We start from the raw sequence: 14,694 nt of genomic DNA, 5'->3' as shown, positions 1-14,694 counted from the left end.
GGCACGTTCCCAGTCACCACAACCTTGACCTGTTGGGCTCTGGTGATCCCTCCGCCTCAGCCTTCTAAGTATCTGGAACTATAGGCATGCGCTACCACTTCTGGCTAATTTTTGACTTATTGTAGAGACGAGGTCTCGCCAAGTTGCTCAGGTGGGTCTCAAACCCGCAGGCTCAGGAAATCCACTGGATGGTTGTTTTCATAGTAAAACTTTATCTAGTGAATGTTATATTTTTTTATAGGATGGAGATTTGAATTGCTATTTAGGGGATGTGAAAGAGTCTAGCTAATGGCAGGCAGGTTTCCTATCCATATTTAGAAAATAAAGGTCTTTTTATAGCAAAATCTGAAGTTAAACAATATTGTATAGCTATTACTCTCCTGAATAATATAAAGAGGTTAGACCCCCTCTGACACTTATCCACCATTTTGTCCACCTTTTTGGGTTTTTTGAAAGGCCCTCAATACTACAAAGCTAGTATAGAGGACTAATAGCAATAGTAATAAGTAGGTGCCATTAATTAAGTAGCTAATATGCATCAGACAATCTGAGAGCTGGGTGCTAACAATAATTTCATTTTCACATTACAATGAGAAAATTGCCATCTTGTCCACCTTCTTGGGAACCTAAATCCTTGAGAGGATAGGCTCTGGAGTCATACTGCCTAGTTCATCTCCGAGCTCTGTAATTTGCCATCACTGGCAAGTCGTTCATTTTCCCTAATTCTTAGTTCGCTTAGTGTAAAAATGGAGTTTATTAGGGAATCCATCTCATAAAGTTTTCATAAAGATTACATGAGCAAAATCAAGTTACTATTTAATGCTTTTGTATCTGGCACATAGTAAGCATTAGCCATTATTACTCCTTTTTTCTTCCTTGAGTATTTTTAGCCTTTTAGTAGGTTTCATCTCATAAGCATTTAACCATGAGCAACTATCTTGAATTTAAAAATTAAAAAACCCCTTCTTTATTTTTGTCCCTTCAAGTTGACTTCTCAAGTTACTGACTTTTTCCTCTCTTCTTTGGCATAATCAGATCTTGGAAAACTTTTTATATTCATTATCTTCATTTCCTAACTTTCTTCCCATTCTGCCACTTTCCAAAATCTTGCTTCTGTCCTTTTGTGGTAGACATATTATAAGGTGACCTCTGACAAACTGTGCCCTTGTATGTATGACCTTGATTGTATGGAAACTGTGACTTGCTTCCAGCCAATAGAATATGGTATGGATGACAGAATGTCACTGCCATGATTATGTTAGGTTCTGTAAGACTCTCTCTTAGCAAATTGGAGACAGAACTTCTTCTAATGGTCTTAAAGAAGCATAGAACCATACTATGAACTGCCCATGAGGAAAGTCTCATGGCAGGGAACTATTGTGGTCTCAAGGACCTCAGAGCAACCTCCAACCAACAGCCAGTAAGAAGCCTGGGCCCTTAGTCACACAGCCATGAGGAAATGAAACTTTCCAACAACCAGAATGAGCTTGGAAAAAGCTATTTCTTTAGCTGTGTTTCCAGGTGAGAATGCATCCCAGTTGACATCTTGATTGTAATTTGTGAGACCTTAAACAGAGGACTCATCTAAGCTATTCCCTGATTCCTAACCCATGGTAACTGTGAGTAAAGCAAGTTCATGGCAATTTTTTAAGCAATAGGAAACGAATACAGATTTTAGTACCTGAAAGTGGAGTGCTGCTGTAGTAAATATCTACAAATGTGGGAGCAGCTTTAGAATCAAGCAGTGAGCAGAGGCTGGAGGGGCTTTGAGGAGCATGACAGAGAAAGCATAAATCACCTTAGAGATACTATTAATATTTAGTCTTCCTGCGGGTTCAAGACCCACCTGGGCAACTTGGCGAGACCTCATCTCTACAATAAATCAAAAAATTAGCTGGGCATGGTAGCACACACCTATACTTCAGCTACTTGGAAGGCTGTGGCGGAAGGATCGCTGGACTCCAGCAGGTCGAGGCTGTGGTGGCCAGGAGCAGCCACTACACTCCAGTCTGGGTGACAGAGTGAGACTCCAACTCAAAAAAAAAAAAAAAAAAAAAAGACGGTGCTATTGAGTACTCAGAAGCAAGTGAGCAACATATTACTGTATTTATGTAGCATCAGAAAGCTTAGCAACATTGTCTCCTGTAGTTATATAGAAAGCAGAATGAATAACTCAGAAATTTGGATATATAGTTAAGATAATTTCCAAGCGAAGTGTTGACAGCACTGCCAGGTTTCTTCATGCTACTTATGGTCAAGTGTGAGAGGAGAGAGATAAATTAAGAACTGCTAAACAAAATAAACCAGGATTTGGTGATGTTGAAAATTTTTAACAACAGATGGTAAAGAATGACAAAATCAAGATATTCATTGTCAGGAAAGTGGGTTCTAGAGAAAAGGAGAAAGTGTGCCTAGATGACCCTTTGCTAAGGTTTCAGAAAGATCATAAGGTCAGAGTATTCAGTCATACTACCTCTCTTTCAAGAGATTAAGGCTATGCCTTGCAAATCTTCTTAACTAAACCAGAGAATCTCTAGAAGCTTAAGAGCGTTGTTCCTTAGGCATCTCAGCAGGAAGCCAAAATAGACAAGGAATTTTCTTTAAAATAATTAGTGATTGTGGCTTTTGTCTAATGTAGTGAATCCCTGTGAAAACCATGAAAGGTCCCAAAAGTTTTTGAGAGGATTATTTCTTCATAAACATTGACAGTTCGAACTAAAAGAGATAGGGAGAGTATAAAATGAAAAACGGCTGTCAGACCTCAAATTACACTGGCAAGAAGAAGATTAATAAAACAACTCAACTTTATTAAAAAAGGAAGGATGACACAGAAGGCAAGACCAAGAACCCACAAGACAGCACTTAGAACCATAAGAATTATTCTTTTTTTTGAGTTGGAGTCTCACTCTGTCGTCCAGACTGGAGTGCAGTGGCCGCTCCCAGCCACCGCAGCCTCAACCTGCTGGGCTCCTGCGATCCTTCCGCCTCAGCCTTCCAAGTAACTGGAACTACAGGTGCGCGCTCCCACGCCTGGCTGATTTTTAAAAATTTATTGTAGAGATGAGGTCGGTCTCGAACCTGTGGGCTCAGGCAATCCACTCACCTCAGCCTCCCAAAGGCGCGGGATTACAGGCTGAGCCACTGAGCCCGGCAAGAATTATTCTTATGTCTTGAAGCCTAATCAACAGAATCTGGACATTTGCCCAAATGGTTTTCAGAACTGCCATGACCAGTGACTCCTTTTATCTTTCATTTCCCCCCTTTGGTTCAAAAAGAATGTGTGTGGGTATTATCCTGTGCCTATCTCACCATTGTAGGTTGAATGTTTTAGGGACAGATAACTTGTCCCTTTAATTTCACGAGTCCACATATAAAGAAGAATTGTACCCCAGGAGAGGTACTTAGTGATTACACTCAAATGCCTCAACCAGCCTTGGAACTGCTTTAGATGATAAGATTTTAGACTTTGAGCAAGTACAATGATGAGATAAAAAAAAACTTTTGGCGACCTTGGAACAGAAGAATGTATTTTTAAAATTTGTTTTAAAATTCTTTTTAAAATTATTATAAAGATGTGGGGTACAATTCAAGGTTAGGTGTACAAACGTTGATTATGCAGGTACCCTTATTGATGAGGTATGCCCCTCCCTCCCCTAGCAGTTTCCTTCAACTACCAAATCCCACTCTCCCTCCCCTTACAGTTTCTCTCTATGGTCAATTCCTCTCTTATAGTGTTATAATAATTGTTCAAGGTCTGCTTATGAAAACATGTGGTACTCTGTTCTTTGCTTCTGTGATAGATCACTGAGTATGATTGACTCTAAATCCATCCATGTTGCTGTGATGTCCATATGTTTGTCCTTCTTTATGGTTGCATAATATTCCATTGTGTATATGTACCACATTCAAAAAAAAAAATCCAGTCCAGCTTCAATGGGCACCATGGTTGGTTTCATGTTTTGTTATTGTGAATAAGCTGCAACAAACATATGTGTGCAGGTATCTTTTTTTGTAGAATGATTTGAGTTCCTCCAGGTATATTTCCAATAGGGGAATTGCTGGGTCATATGGAAAGTCATTTTCTAGTTCTTTCAGGTTTCACCACACTGTCTTCCAAAGAGGTTGCACTAGTTTGTATTCCCACCAGCAATGTAGAAGTGTTTCTTTTTCTCTGCATCCTCACCAGTATCTGTTGTTGTTTGTTTTATTAACACACAGGAAGAAGGTATTTTGCATGTGGCAGGGATGTTGACTTATTGGGGATAGAGAATGGACTCTGTGGACAAACTCTAAAATTTTCTCAATGAATCATGCCCTGTTTTATCTCCCCTCCTTCATACAAATGGTATTTTGTATATTTAGGAGTATATGGTTGACAGGATGTGTGACTTGCTTCTAGACAATAGAATATGGCAAAGTTGATGGGATTCACTCCCTTGATTATGTTGCTGTCTGTAAGACTCCTTCTTAGCAGACTGGCCTTGTGACTGCCAATAGAGAGGGTACTGTGGTGGGGAACTAAAGGCAGCTGGGACCTGAGGGCAGCCAACAGCCAGCAAGAAGCTGGGGCTCTCAGCCCTGGAGTCTTAAGGAAATGAATTCTGCTAACAACATGAATGAGTTTGAAACCTGATTCTCCCAGTGGAGTTTCTAGAGGAAAGTGCAGCTCAACTGACACCTTAATTGCAGCTTTGTGGAACCCAGAACAGAAAATACAGCTAAGCCATGCCCAATCTCCAAACCTGTGGAAACTGAAATAATAAATGTGTGTTACTTTAATCTGCTCAATTTGTGGTAATTTGATCTGCAACAGTAGAAAACGAATGCACCCCTGGTTTGGAATGCAGTGCTCCTGTTGTTTTCATTATGACTTTCTTATAGCAGACTCAGTAGTCATTTCTCAGTATGCATCGTCTACTTTTTGTTCCCATTAGGACTTCGTGGTTCCTCCATCCTTTGAGGAATGCTCTTTTGTATTTGCTTTAACCTCAGGCCCACCCCCACCGTGGCTGTAGCTGGAAACCTGATGTCACTGTTGGCTGCCCTCTTCTACCCAATCAATAGTGATATTCTCTTGGTTCTGCTTTCTAAATGTCTACCAAATCCACTTCCTTTTCCTATTTCTGTGGCCATCATCCTCGTTCAGAACATACAATTTTAAAACATTTTTCTTGAATTCTAAATGCATTGCTGCAATCTTCCCAAATGTTTATCCACATAGCAGCAACAGTACTGTTTGCAGACTGTAGGCATGCCTTAGCCACAAGCCCCGCCAGAGCTCCCTGAGAAGACTTTGTAGACCAGTGAAGGCGAGAGAGATGCGGAAGCAGGAGGAAGTGAAGATGCGTTCATTTCGACTTAAAGGGATGGAAGGCTTGAATAGATGCACGCTTTTATGGACTCAAGAAGACAGTGAAGGGACAGAGATCCAAATGAGGAAGAAAATAAAACTCTGCTCAGGTGGGGCAGAGGCGGATGGGGTTAGGACACAGCTTGAGGAGCTAGCTCTACAAAGAAAGAGGAAGGAAGAAGCCATTCAAAGACGGGAGAGAAACAGGTGAAAGTGGATGAAGACATAGATATACTGAAAAGTAAAAAGTAGGGAAATTGAGAAGGTAATCCACTTACTCTATAGCAAGGTTGTGTGCTGACAGTGAGGGCAAGAAGAATGGATGCTGGGGTGGGTGGTAAACCTGTGAAGTAAATGCTAAAGGGGAACAAAAACGATCACTTATCATATTCATGTTAAGTCTCAGTTTTTTTTAGTAATTTAATAAAATTAAGAAAATGGGATAACCAGTAAAAAGTGTTTGTCTTTCTACATAAGTGCATATGATGATTAGTTATTAAATGGCATTTGAATTCTTTTCATTTACAAGTGTCATCTATTTTGACTAAATAATTTAGAGTCTATTATTTTTAAATATTTGTTTATAATATAATTCAACAATTTTTGATGGTGGTTTATTTTCTGGTGCCATTGGTACAGCATTAGGAGGACAGCAGGACAAAGTAAAGATAGATTAAAATTGTACCAGCTATTATCAGTGGAGATCTTTTACTACCCAGTAGCTTCCCAATATTCCATTCAATTAGAAAATTAGGAAATTGGCAATAAACTAGTTCATAAATGTAAGTCTGACTTAAAAGTGCAAGAAAATAGCCTTTAGAATTTAGAAATGATAGTTCCAAAAATCCGTATGTGTAAACCTACTTAAGTACAGGCTTGTGGGATATGCACCTGGATAGGCCTTCTTACTAGCCTTCTTTTTGTGGTGTATTGGCAAGATCTGTGACTTTACTTACCATATCTGTGTATCCCTGGGTGAAGAGAGAGTAGGGGTGTGTGCTCTGTGTTCCTTTTAACATTTAAGTCTGTAACCTTAAATAAACATTAGAAAGAAACACTGCTTGTCTTCCTTTTTTAAAATCATTGTAGGAAGCTGTGAGGATGTTTAAGAAAGCACTGGATATCTTTTCTCACTCTGATAAAGGATCAAATGCCACAGCTCTTTCAGCAGACTGTCACCATAACCTGGGTCTTTGTTACATGGAGGAAGGCAACGTACAAATGGTATTTTGTATATTTAGGAGTATATGTTATTTGTGATTTTAAAAGCTGATTGCTTGTATTCTGAAGACCACTTATACAGTGAGTGAATAGTCCAAAGCTCCTTATAAAACTTGGCTTATTGTAGTTGGTCTCTACCTTGCAGTACTGATGACATTATTTTATTTAACCGGTGTGTTTTGATACTTGTTTGTCCACAATGGAAAATAAACATGCTGGTTGTGTTTTCTTTGAAGAAACAAAAACTGACAATTAAAATTATTACACCCCCAACATATTGTAATGTAATTACATGGATTATGTGAACCTTAGTCTGGAAATAAGGCCTTTAATGATAGTAATAAACCTGACATGTTCCTAAATGTTACTTTTCTTTGCTTCAGAAGGTTCATTGGGAGAAACATATTTAAAATGACCCCCAAATGGGATGAAACCTTTCAACAATTGTTATATATTATAATTTATTAATATTTAAAAATAATATACTATATAAATGGTTTGTATTTTAACAATGTGCTCTTCTAGGCTTTAGATTCTTTTACAAAAGCTGTGAAAGCAAATCCCAATTTTGCAGAAGGCTTTTATCAACGAGGGCTTTGTAAAGCTAAACTCCACAAGGATAATTCAATTCTGGATTTTAATCATGCAATTACTCTTGATCCAAAACATTACCAGGTATTTAAAGAAATGATTTCAGTGAGTTGGAAAGTGTGTTAATATTGGTAAAACTATTAAATCTTTTATATGCTATTGTGATAACTAGCAACAGTCAATTACTTATGCCTACTATTCAGCTAGCTATATTTTGATAATAGTTGTATTTTCTTTTGAACTAAAACTATTACTTACATCAGAGATATTATGAATGTAATTTGTGAATTGTTATATGTAAATATTGTTAATATATTAATATAACTATTAATCATTTAGATTTTATTTACTGTTAGTTTTATGCATTTATTTTGTTGCTATTACATTGATTCTTGCCTCTTGGTAGACTATAGAGACTACAAAATTCAGCAGGTGAGTTTGAGTGCATCTAGATTTTGAAAGTTCATGAAATTTGAATAGAAACTACTCTATGATTTTAGGAAATTTCTATTAACTTTCTTAAGTATATTTTGTGGCAGTGTGGTTACGTAGAAGAATTTTTTTTTTCCACAGGAGATGTATGCTGGAGCATTTTGGGTAAAATATTACAATATCTATGAGGGAGAACCCCCCAAAATTGAATTATCTTTTGAGCACAGGCCCTTGTAGTATAGGCTCCCCCCCTCCCCCGTAGTGTTCTAGAAACCAATGGCATCAGTGTACCTGCTAGTGTTGTTCTTCGGCTTCAGTGATTATTATTATTATTTTTTGGAGAGTCTTTCAACATGTTTGCCCATTTCATTAACGGATGATTAACCAGTGCACCTGCCCACACCACGCTGAGTGATCTGAAGTTTTTGTCCATGCCCCACCCTCCCTATTCACTGGATCTCACTCTGAGCAACTTTTTGTTGTTGTTGTTTCCCTGGATGAAAAAAGTTCTCAAAGGGAAACGTTTTGCCCATGTGGAAGAGGTGAGACAGAGTACTACAAGGCATCAAAATTGGCAAGTTCAAAACTGTTTTGAGCAGTGGAAAAAGTGTCTCGGTAGGTGTATTGCATCAGCTGGAGACTAGTTTGGGGTGACTGACATTTAAATACGTAAGAATAAATGCACAATTTTTTATAAATAAATTCTGTTTTTTGAGTTCCCCCCATACAACTTGTTTTAGATAGCTGAGAAAAAGATAGGTAAAACAAATATGGCAAAACGCAAATCATTATTGAATCCAGGTGGTATCTATTTAATCCAGGTGTTCACTGTGCTATTCTTTTAATTATTCTGTATGTCTGAAATTTTTTATAATAAAAAAGAATTTTGAAAAGACTATATTTTAATACCATCTGTGAATGACGTAGATTTGTTCACAGTACCATCTATTTTGGTAGAATTGATTTTTTTTCTGAAGTATCTACTTCTGCTTTGTCTTTTCTTTCTCTGAATAGGCATATCTAAGCCGAGTAGCCTTCTATGGTTTAAAAGGCAGATATTCCAAAGCAATCTTGAATTGTAATCAGGCTATCAAAATTTATCCTGAGAGTGTGCGTGCCTATCTCTACAGAGGAGTTCTGAAATACTACAACAAGGTAGGGTCATTTCCTGCCTATTTTACTCAAATATTAAAGTGGGTGGAATTTGTGTCACCAAGTGGAAGACTCACCTCCTTTTCTTCTCTGTAGTAGGGAAACCATGTGGTGTGAAGGGCACAAGTACATACAGCACTTTACGCTTTCCCAATGCATCAAAAGAAATTCACATTCATAATATTTTTTTTTTACAAAATAGTGATACTGATTTTTGACATTTGTGTTTTAAATAGCATTTATTATTTATTTTTATTAAGAAATTAGCATATACTCATTGCAGACAATTTGGAAGATACAGAAGGGAATAAAGGATTATTATCCCACTATCAAATTATAATTTCTGGGTGTATTTTGGTATATTTACATTTAATCTTTTACTTTCCTGATAATATATGATATGCATTTTCCAAAATTGATGTTATGCTACTTATATAGCTTGTCTTCTGTCCTGCTCTTTACACTTAATCTTTGAAGATATCATTTTTCTAACTACATAATATTCTATCATCATTTATTTTTAATCACTTTATTTTTGAATATTTGGGTTGTTTTACATTTTTTTCTATTTAAAATAATATGCAATAATATAACAACTGAGGACACAATTGTTGCTTGAGTTTATGTTCTTAAATGGAAGTTACTGGGTTAAAGTGTGTGAGCAGCACTGTTGCTATCTGATACAGCACGGAATACTTTGTTTCTCCCTACTTTTCTTTTCTGACCTTTCTTTGTAGCTATTTCATATGAAATGTTTTGCAAATAATACCTTAATGCACAGATAAGACCCTTATGTTATGTGTTAATTCTATGAAAATTATTATCTATAGAAATAGATGATATAAAGTATCAGAGAAGAATCAAAGAAGAAGGAAAAGGGAACATGGGTAGAAAACATGACCATTATGTGATATGACAGTCTAAGTAACAGAACCAAGCAAGCTCTGGTGGATGTTTGCTGGAAGAATATTGGTTGCTTCTCTTTAATCTATAAGTGTCACATAGATGCCATACAGTAGCACTGATAATACTATAATTGTCTAAATTAAAGTTAAATATATATATGTACACACAAAATTAAATAAAATTATATAACATATATAACTTTATTTGCAGGTAAGAGGAACTACAGTGATAATTTCTACCAGGAGATCTTCTTAATTAACACTGAAAGATTAGCATGAATGCCTTAATTTTGTTGATGATACACAGAATGGTTAAATGAGTGTTTCCAAAACTCTGATAGAATCTATAATTTATTTTATAATTAAATTTCAGTTTATTATGATTTACCCTTCTCACTTAATTATTTTTTTCTTTGTAGACTTATAAGCTAGCAATTACAGATTTAACTACAGCTATCAACATGGACAAAAAGTGTTATATAGCATTTTATAACAGAGCATTATGTTACACCAAGATAAGGGAGCTTCAGATGGTAAGAGGACCATTTTAGTAAACAACACATTTAAAGCATTTAATAAATAACACACACTTAATAGTTTGTTGAATTCAGTCAATAAACATCTAACAAACAACACATTAAAGCATTTGTAAACACATTTAAAGCACTTGTATTTTTGTATTATTTCTGCTATAATTTTGAAAAGTAATTCCTAAGAAAATACACACACAAAAAATCTTGAGAAACCAATGAACCATCTCAAAAAATATTTACTTTCTTTGTTAGCACCCATCAAATTTTCTTATACAATTTCTGCAAGAAGTCAAATGAAAAATTAATTTTATAGTGCTTATTTAAGCACTTGAAAGCATGTATAAATTAAAATACATTATATGATTATTATTTGAGTAAATATTTCCACTGATACCCTGCATGCAGAATTTTATAGCAACGATCACTGGCAACATTGCTGCTTCAAAACTTCATCATTAGCTAGAGCAGTTCCTGTAGGTATTTTTTGTTTTGATCCTCAGACCACACATGCAGCAGTGAGTTTGGAGTTGATGGTTTCCAGCTCCAGGCACCAGTGACCACGATTTTTGCTCATGTATTCTTAAGGCCTAACTATGGCTGCAGCAACCTTCCTTTGTCCTGATCCAGCATCTACCCGTGTTTTCTAATTTTCACCCCTCTCTTGTCTCCCCTTGTCGGTTTGGTCCCTTAGCAAGGAGGGTTCCTCACTGGGAAGCAACTGGTCTGTGGTCCCAGCCCCTTGCTTCTCTTTCTCTCTTATCTGTTTGTTTCCCTCTTTTTATTTCTGCACACTTCCATAGTAAACAAAGCATTCCTTCAAAAGACTTCATCACATTCCTGCTGTTCTGTGTCTACACACTCCCCAGTCTCTGTGAAACTTGGATAGTCAATCTGTTTAAAGCATTAAGAAATTTAGAAATCCACAGGGTGGATGCGGTGGCTTATGCCTGTGATCCCAGCACTTTGGGAGGCCAAAGCGAGAAGATTGTCTGAGCTCACGGGGTTCAAGACCAGCCTGGACAGCATGGTGTGACCTTGTCTCTACAATTAAAAAAAAAGGAAATCCACAAGCATTGCAAGGGAAGAAGTTGAGACACATTGTTTCTACTTAAGAGACTATAAAATTCCGGGTAGCCAGACTATCAAGTTTCTTCCAGAAATGTTGCCAAATGAATAATTAATTTTTAACAGGGGAATTGTTAAGTTTAGGAACTAATTAAAGGATCACTTATCAAAGTGACCTGCACAGCAGGCGTCTTTGATGACTCTCTCTCCACCCCATTCCTGCCTGAAAGGTAACTGTGAATGGGAAAACAATTGGAGTGGGTGGGGAGGGGATTCCATTTCAGAAATGTAAAAATGCCAATGCCCTGTTAATAAAGAAAATGCAAAACTACCTTAAATAAGTGAGATCATCAAATTAGAAGACTAACATATTGGTGATTTTAGAGCTGCTTGAACCCCATTGCATTTCATCAAACCTGCTCATTTTATAGATGAGGAAATGAAAGTAGGGAGAGGTTAAAAACTCATCCCTGTGTTAAAGTCACATAGGGAGGTTGAACCCTCTATGGGTATCCACATGTTTGTTTGCTTCTGGGTTAACAAGTCTTCAGGTAGTTTTGTAAAGCCATCTTGACAACCAGCACGTGGACTGGATGCCATTCAAGTGGTGTCACATCCTCCCTTTTTGTGTACCTCAGAATTCCTGCCACCCTTAAGCTGAGAAAAACCAAGTATCTTTCTGCAGAAAATGCACTTAGGCATTCTTCCAAGACGTGGTCAATATAGGAGAAAATAAAGTAAATACCAGGCACAACTTCAGCATTTATGATGTTTTCTACTCTCTACATAAGACAGACACATGAAGAAATGTTCAACCTCACTAGACATCAAGGAGATGCAAATTCAAACTACACTGAGATACCACCTAACTCCAGTCAGAATGGCCATCATCAATAACTCAAAAAATAACATGTTGGAGAGGATGTGGTGAAAACGGAACACTTCTACACTGTTTGTGGGAGTGTAAACTAGTACAGCCTCTGTGAAAATTAGTGTGGCGATTCCTAAAAGTTCTAAAAATCAACCTTCCATATGACTCCGCAATCCCCCTACTGGAAATATACCTGGAAGAACTCAAATCACTATAAAAAAGATACTTGCACACATATGTTTATTGCAGAGTTGTTCACAATAGCAAGATCATGGAACCAGCCATGCTGTACATCAAAAGAGGACTGGATTTAAAAAAGGCTGGGGCGGAAGGATCGCCAGAGCCCAGCAGGTCAAGGCTGCAGTGGCCGGGAGTGGCCACTGCACTCCAGTCTGGGTGACAGAGTGAGACTCTAACTCAAAAAAAAAAAAAAAAAAATGTGGTACATATACAAAATGGAATATGCAGCCGTAAAGAAGAACAAAATCATGAATTTTGTAGCAACCTGGATGGAATTAGAGTTTATAATACTGAGTGATCTTTCACAGTAACAAAGATCTGAGTATCATATGTTTTCACTCATAAGTGGACCTTGAACAACTACTATAAGAAAAGGATTGACAGTGGTGGGAAACTGTGGGGGGGGCAGGGAGGGTTAGGGAGGTGGGATTAATGGTAGTCAATATCTGTCTGGGGAAGGAGGGCACACCTCATCAACAGGGGTACCTGCACAATGAATATTTGTATACCTAACCCTTAACTGTACCCCACAATTTTAAAAGAAAAAAATATAATTAAAAAATTATTATTATTTGACGGGGCTCGGTGACTCAGCCTGTAATCACAGCACTTTGGGAGGTCAAGGCAAGTGGACTGCCTGAGGCTGTGGGTTCGAGACCCACCTGGGCAACTTGGTGAAATCTCATCTCTACAATAAATCAAAAATTAGTTAGACGTGGTAGTGTGCACCTGTAGTTCTGGTTACTTGGAAGGCTGAGACAGAAGGATCACTGGAGCCCAGTAGATCGAGGCTGTGGTGACCGGGAGCATGCCACTGCACTCCAGTCTGGGCAACAGAGTGAGACTCCAACTCAAAAAAATAAAATAGAATAATGATAATAAATTTTTTACAGCCCTGGCAATTTTTTTTATAGTTATGCCACAGCATACATATAGGATCCTTTATTGCACAATTTTTTAGACACTTGAATGTCCAGATCAGAAAACACTAGAGGAGGGCAAATGAGCAAATAGTAAAATACTATTTGTCATTTTCGGTTTACAGAGACTACAGACATATGAGATTTGACCCTATCTGATCAAACCATATTGCTCTTTTGGAGAAAATGTTCAGTAGCAAAATGATTTAAGAGATTCAGCTCCAAACCAAATATAGGATGCTTCTAGTAGTTGGTGCAGAGTAGACACCAAGGAAATATTGTTTAGTCAGTGAAAAAAACTAAAAGTAAGAATAACAAAGTTCTTTTAAGTTGATTTAGTTATCTGCTTAGACTACAGTTTTTAAAAAAATGAATATATCTATCAAAATATTTTGAAAGAATTTTCTTACAAGTGCTTATTTGTTAGCTTTATTAAGATCTATTTCCATGAACTCATGATTTATTCATTTGATAAAATTTATTGAATGCCTATTATGTGCAGGCACCATGCTTGTTGCTGAGCTAAAAATGGTGAACAAAATAGATAAGCTCTACTTTCATAGAGCTTAGGTTTCAGCAAAGAACACAATAAAACACTACAAATAAATTAAATTTTAGATGATAATCACATTAACAGTCATTTGATCAAGTTTCCAAGTGGAGGAAGATTACTGAATCCTTCCATTCCAGTCTAAATACAAATGAAAATTCATAGGGTGACTCTCAGATAATATGTGAAATGCAAGCACAGCTCAGGGGACACATTACCATATGATTATTTTGGCCATCATTTATAAACAAATTAAGGAACTAACTCTTGGGTTCTAGTTTAGACATGAATACATTTGTTCAATGCAGTAAGGCTCTAAAGAGTTGAATCTATGTTGTGATTATTTTCTTTTTAGGCATTAACAGATTATGGAATTGTGCTGCTCCTTGATGCTGGAGAAACTATAACATTAAATACCTTCATTAATCGTGGACTCATCTACACAGAACTAGAACAGTATGGCTTTGCATTAGAGGTAAGCTTTCCCTTCTCTGCACAAAGACAAACTTACTTGATTTTGCACATTGACTTCTGAAAACTAGTGGATATGTTTTTATTGTTATCAACTGGCAATTTTAATGAGTGACAGTTTTAGCAAGAATTGTATTAAAATAATTGGAATAACTAATAGAATCTTTATTAAAAATGTATATTTTACTTTGTTTGGATTACAGATAGACAGCCAATACATTAAAAAAAAGCTTTTTAATTTAACAAAGACTATCACCTCCCCTAAGAGAGTACACATAAAACTCAATTATTTAGTAAATAAAGTGATTGATGTGTCATTTACTCTGCTGCTTGGTGCTCTTTCTCATTCACAATTTTCCTCTTTCTTCACTGGAAATCTGTTAAAATAAATCT

At 36.8% G+C, this 14,694-nt stretch overlaps 1 protein-coding gene across 1 annotated transcript in view; it reads left to right on the top strand.

Moving 5' to 3' along the window:
* The window catches only part of LOC103268029, a gene marked incomplete at its 3' end in the record, with an annotated part of 156,403 nt that extends 142,098 nt beyond the window's left edge, over window positions 1-14,305 (top strand). Inside the window, exons 24-28 of the mRNA XM_008065589.2 lie at window positions 6,440-6,574; window positions 7,097-7,246; window positions 8,609-8,749; window positions 10,071-10,184; window positions 14,186-14,305. Coding sequence (XP_008063780.2) covers window positions 6,440-6,574; window positions 7,097-7,246; window positions 8,609-8,749; window positions 10,071-10,184; window positions 14,186-14,305 — 660 coding nt within the window. The remainder of the gene's footprint in view (window positions 1-6,439; window positions 6,575-7,096; window positions 7,247-8,608; window positions 8,750-10,070; window positions 10,185-14,185) is intronic.
* Between the last annotated feature and the right edge of the window lie 389 nt (window positions 14,306-14,694).

This window comes from Carlito syrichta, unplaced genomic scaffold (genome assembly GCF_000164805.1).
Source record: "Carlito syrichta isolate Samal-C Ts95f unplaced genomic scaffold, Tarsius_syrichta-2.0.1 Scaffold308670, whole genome shotgun sequence".
Taxonomy (NCBI): Eukaryota; Metazoa; Chordata; class Mammalia; order Primates; family Tarsiidae; genus Carlito; species Carlito syrichta.
This window is presented reverse-complemented; position numbering and strand designations above follow the sequence as displayed.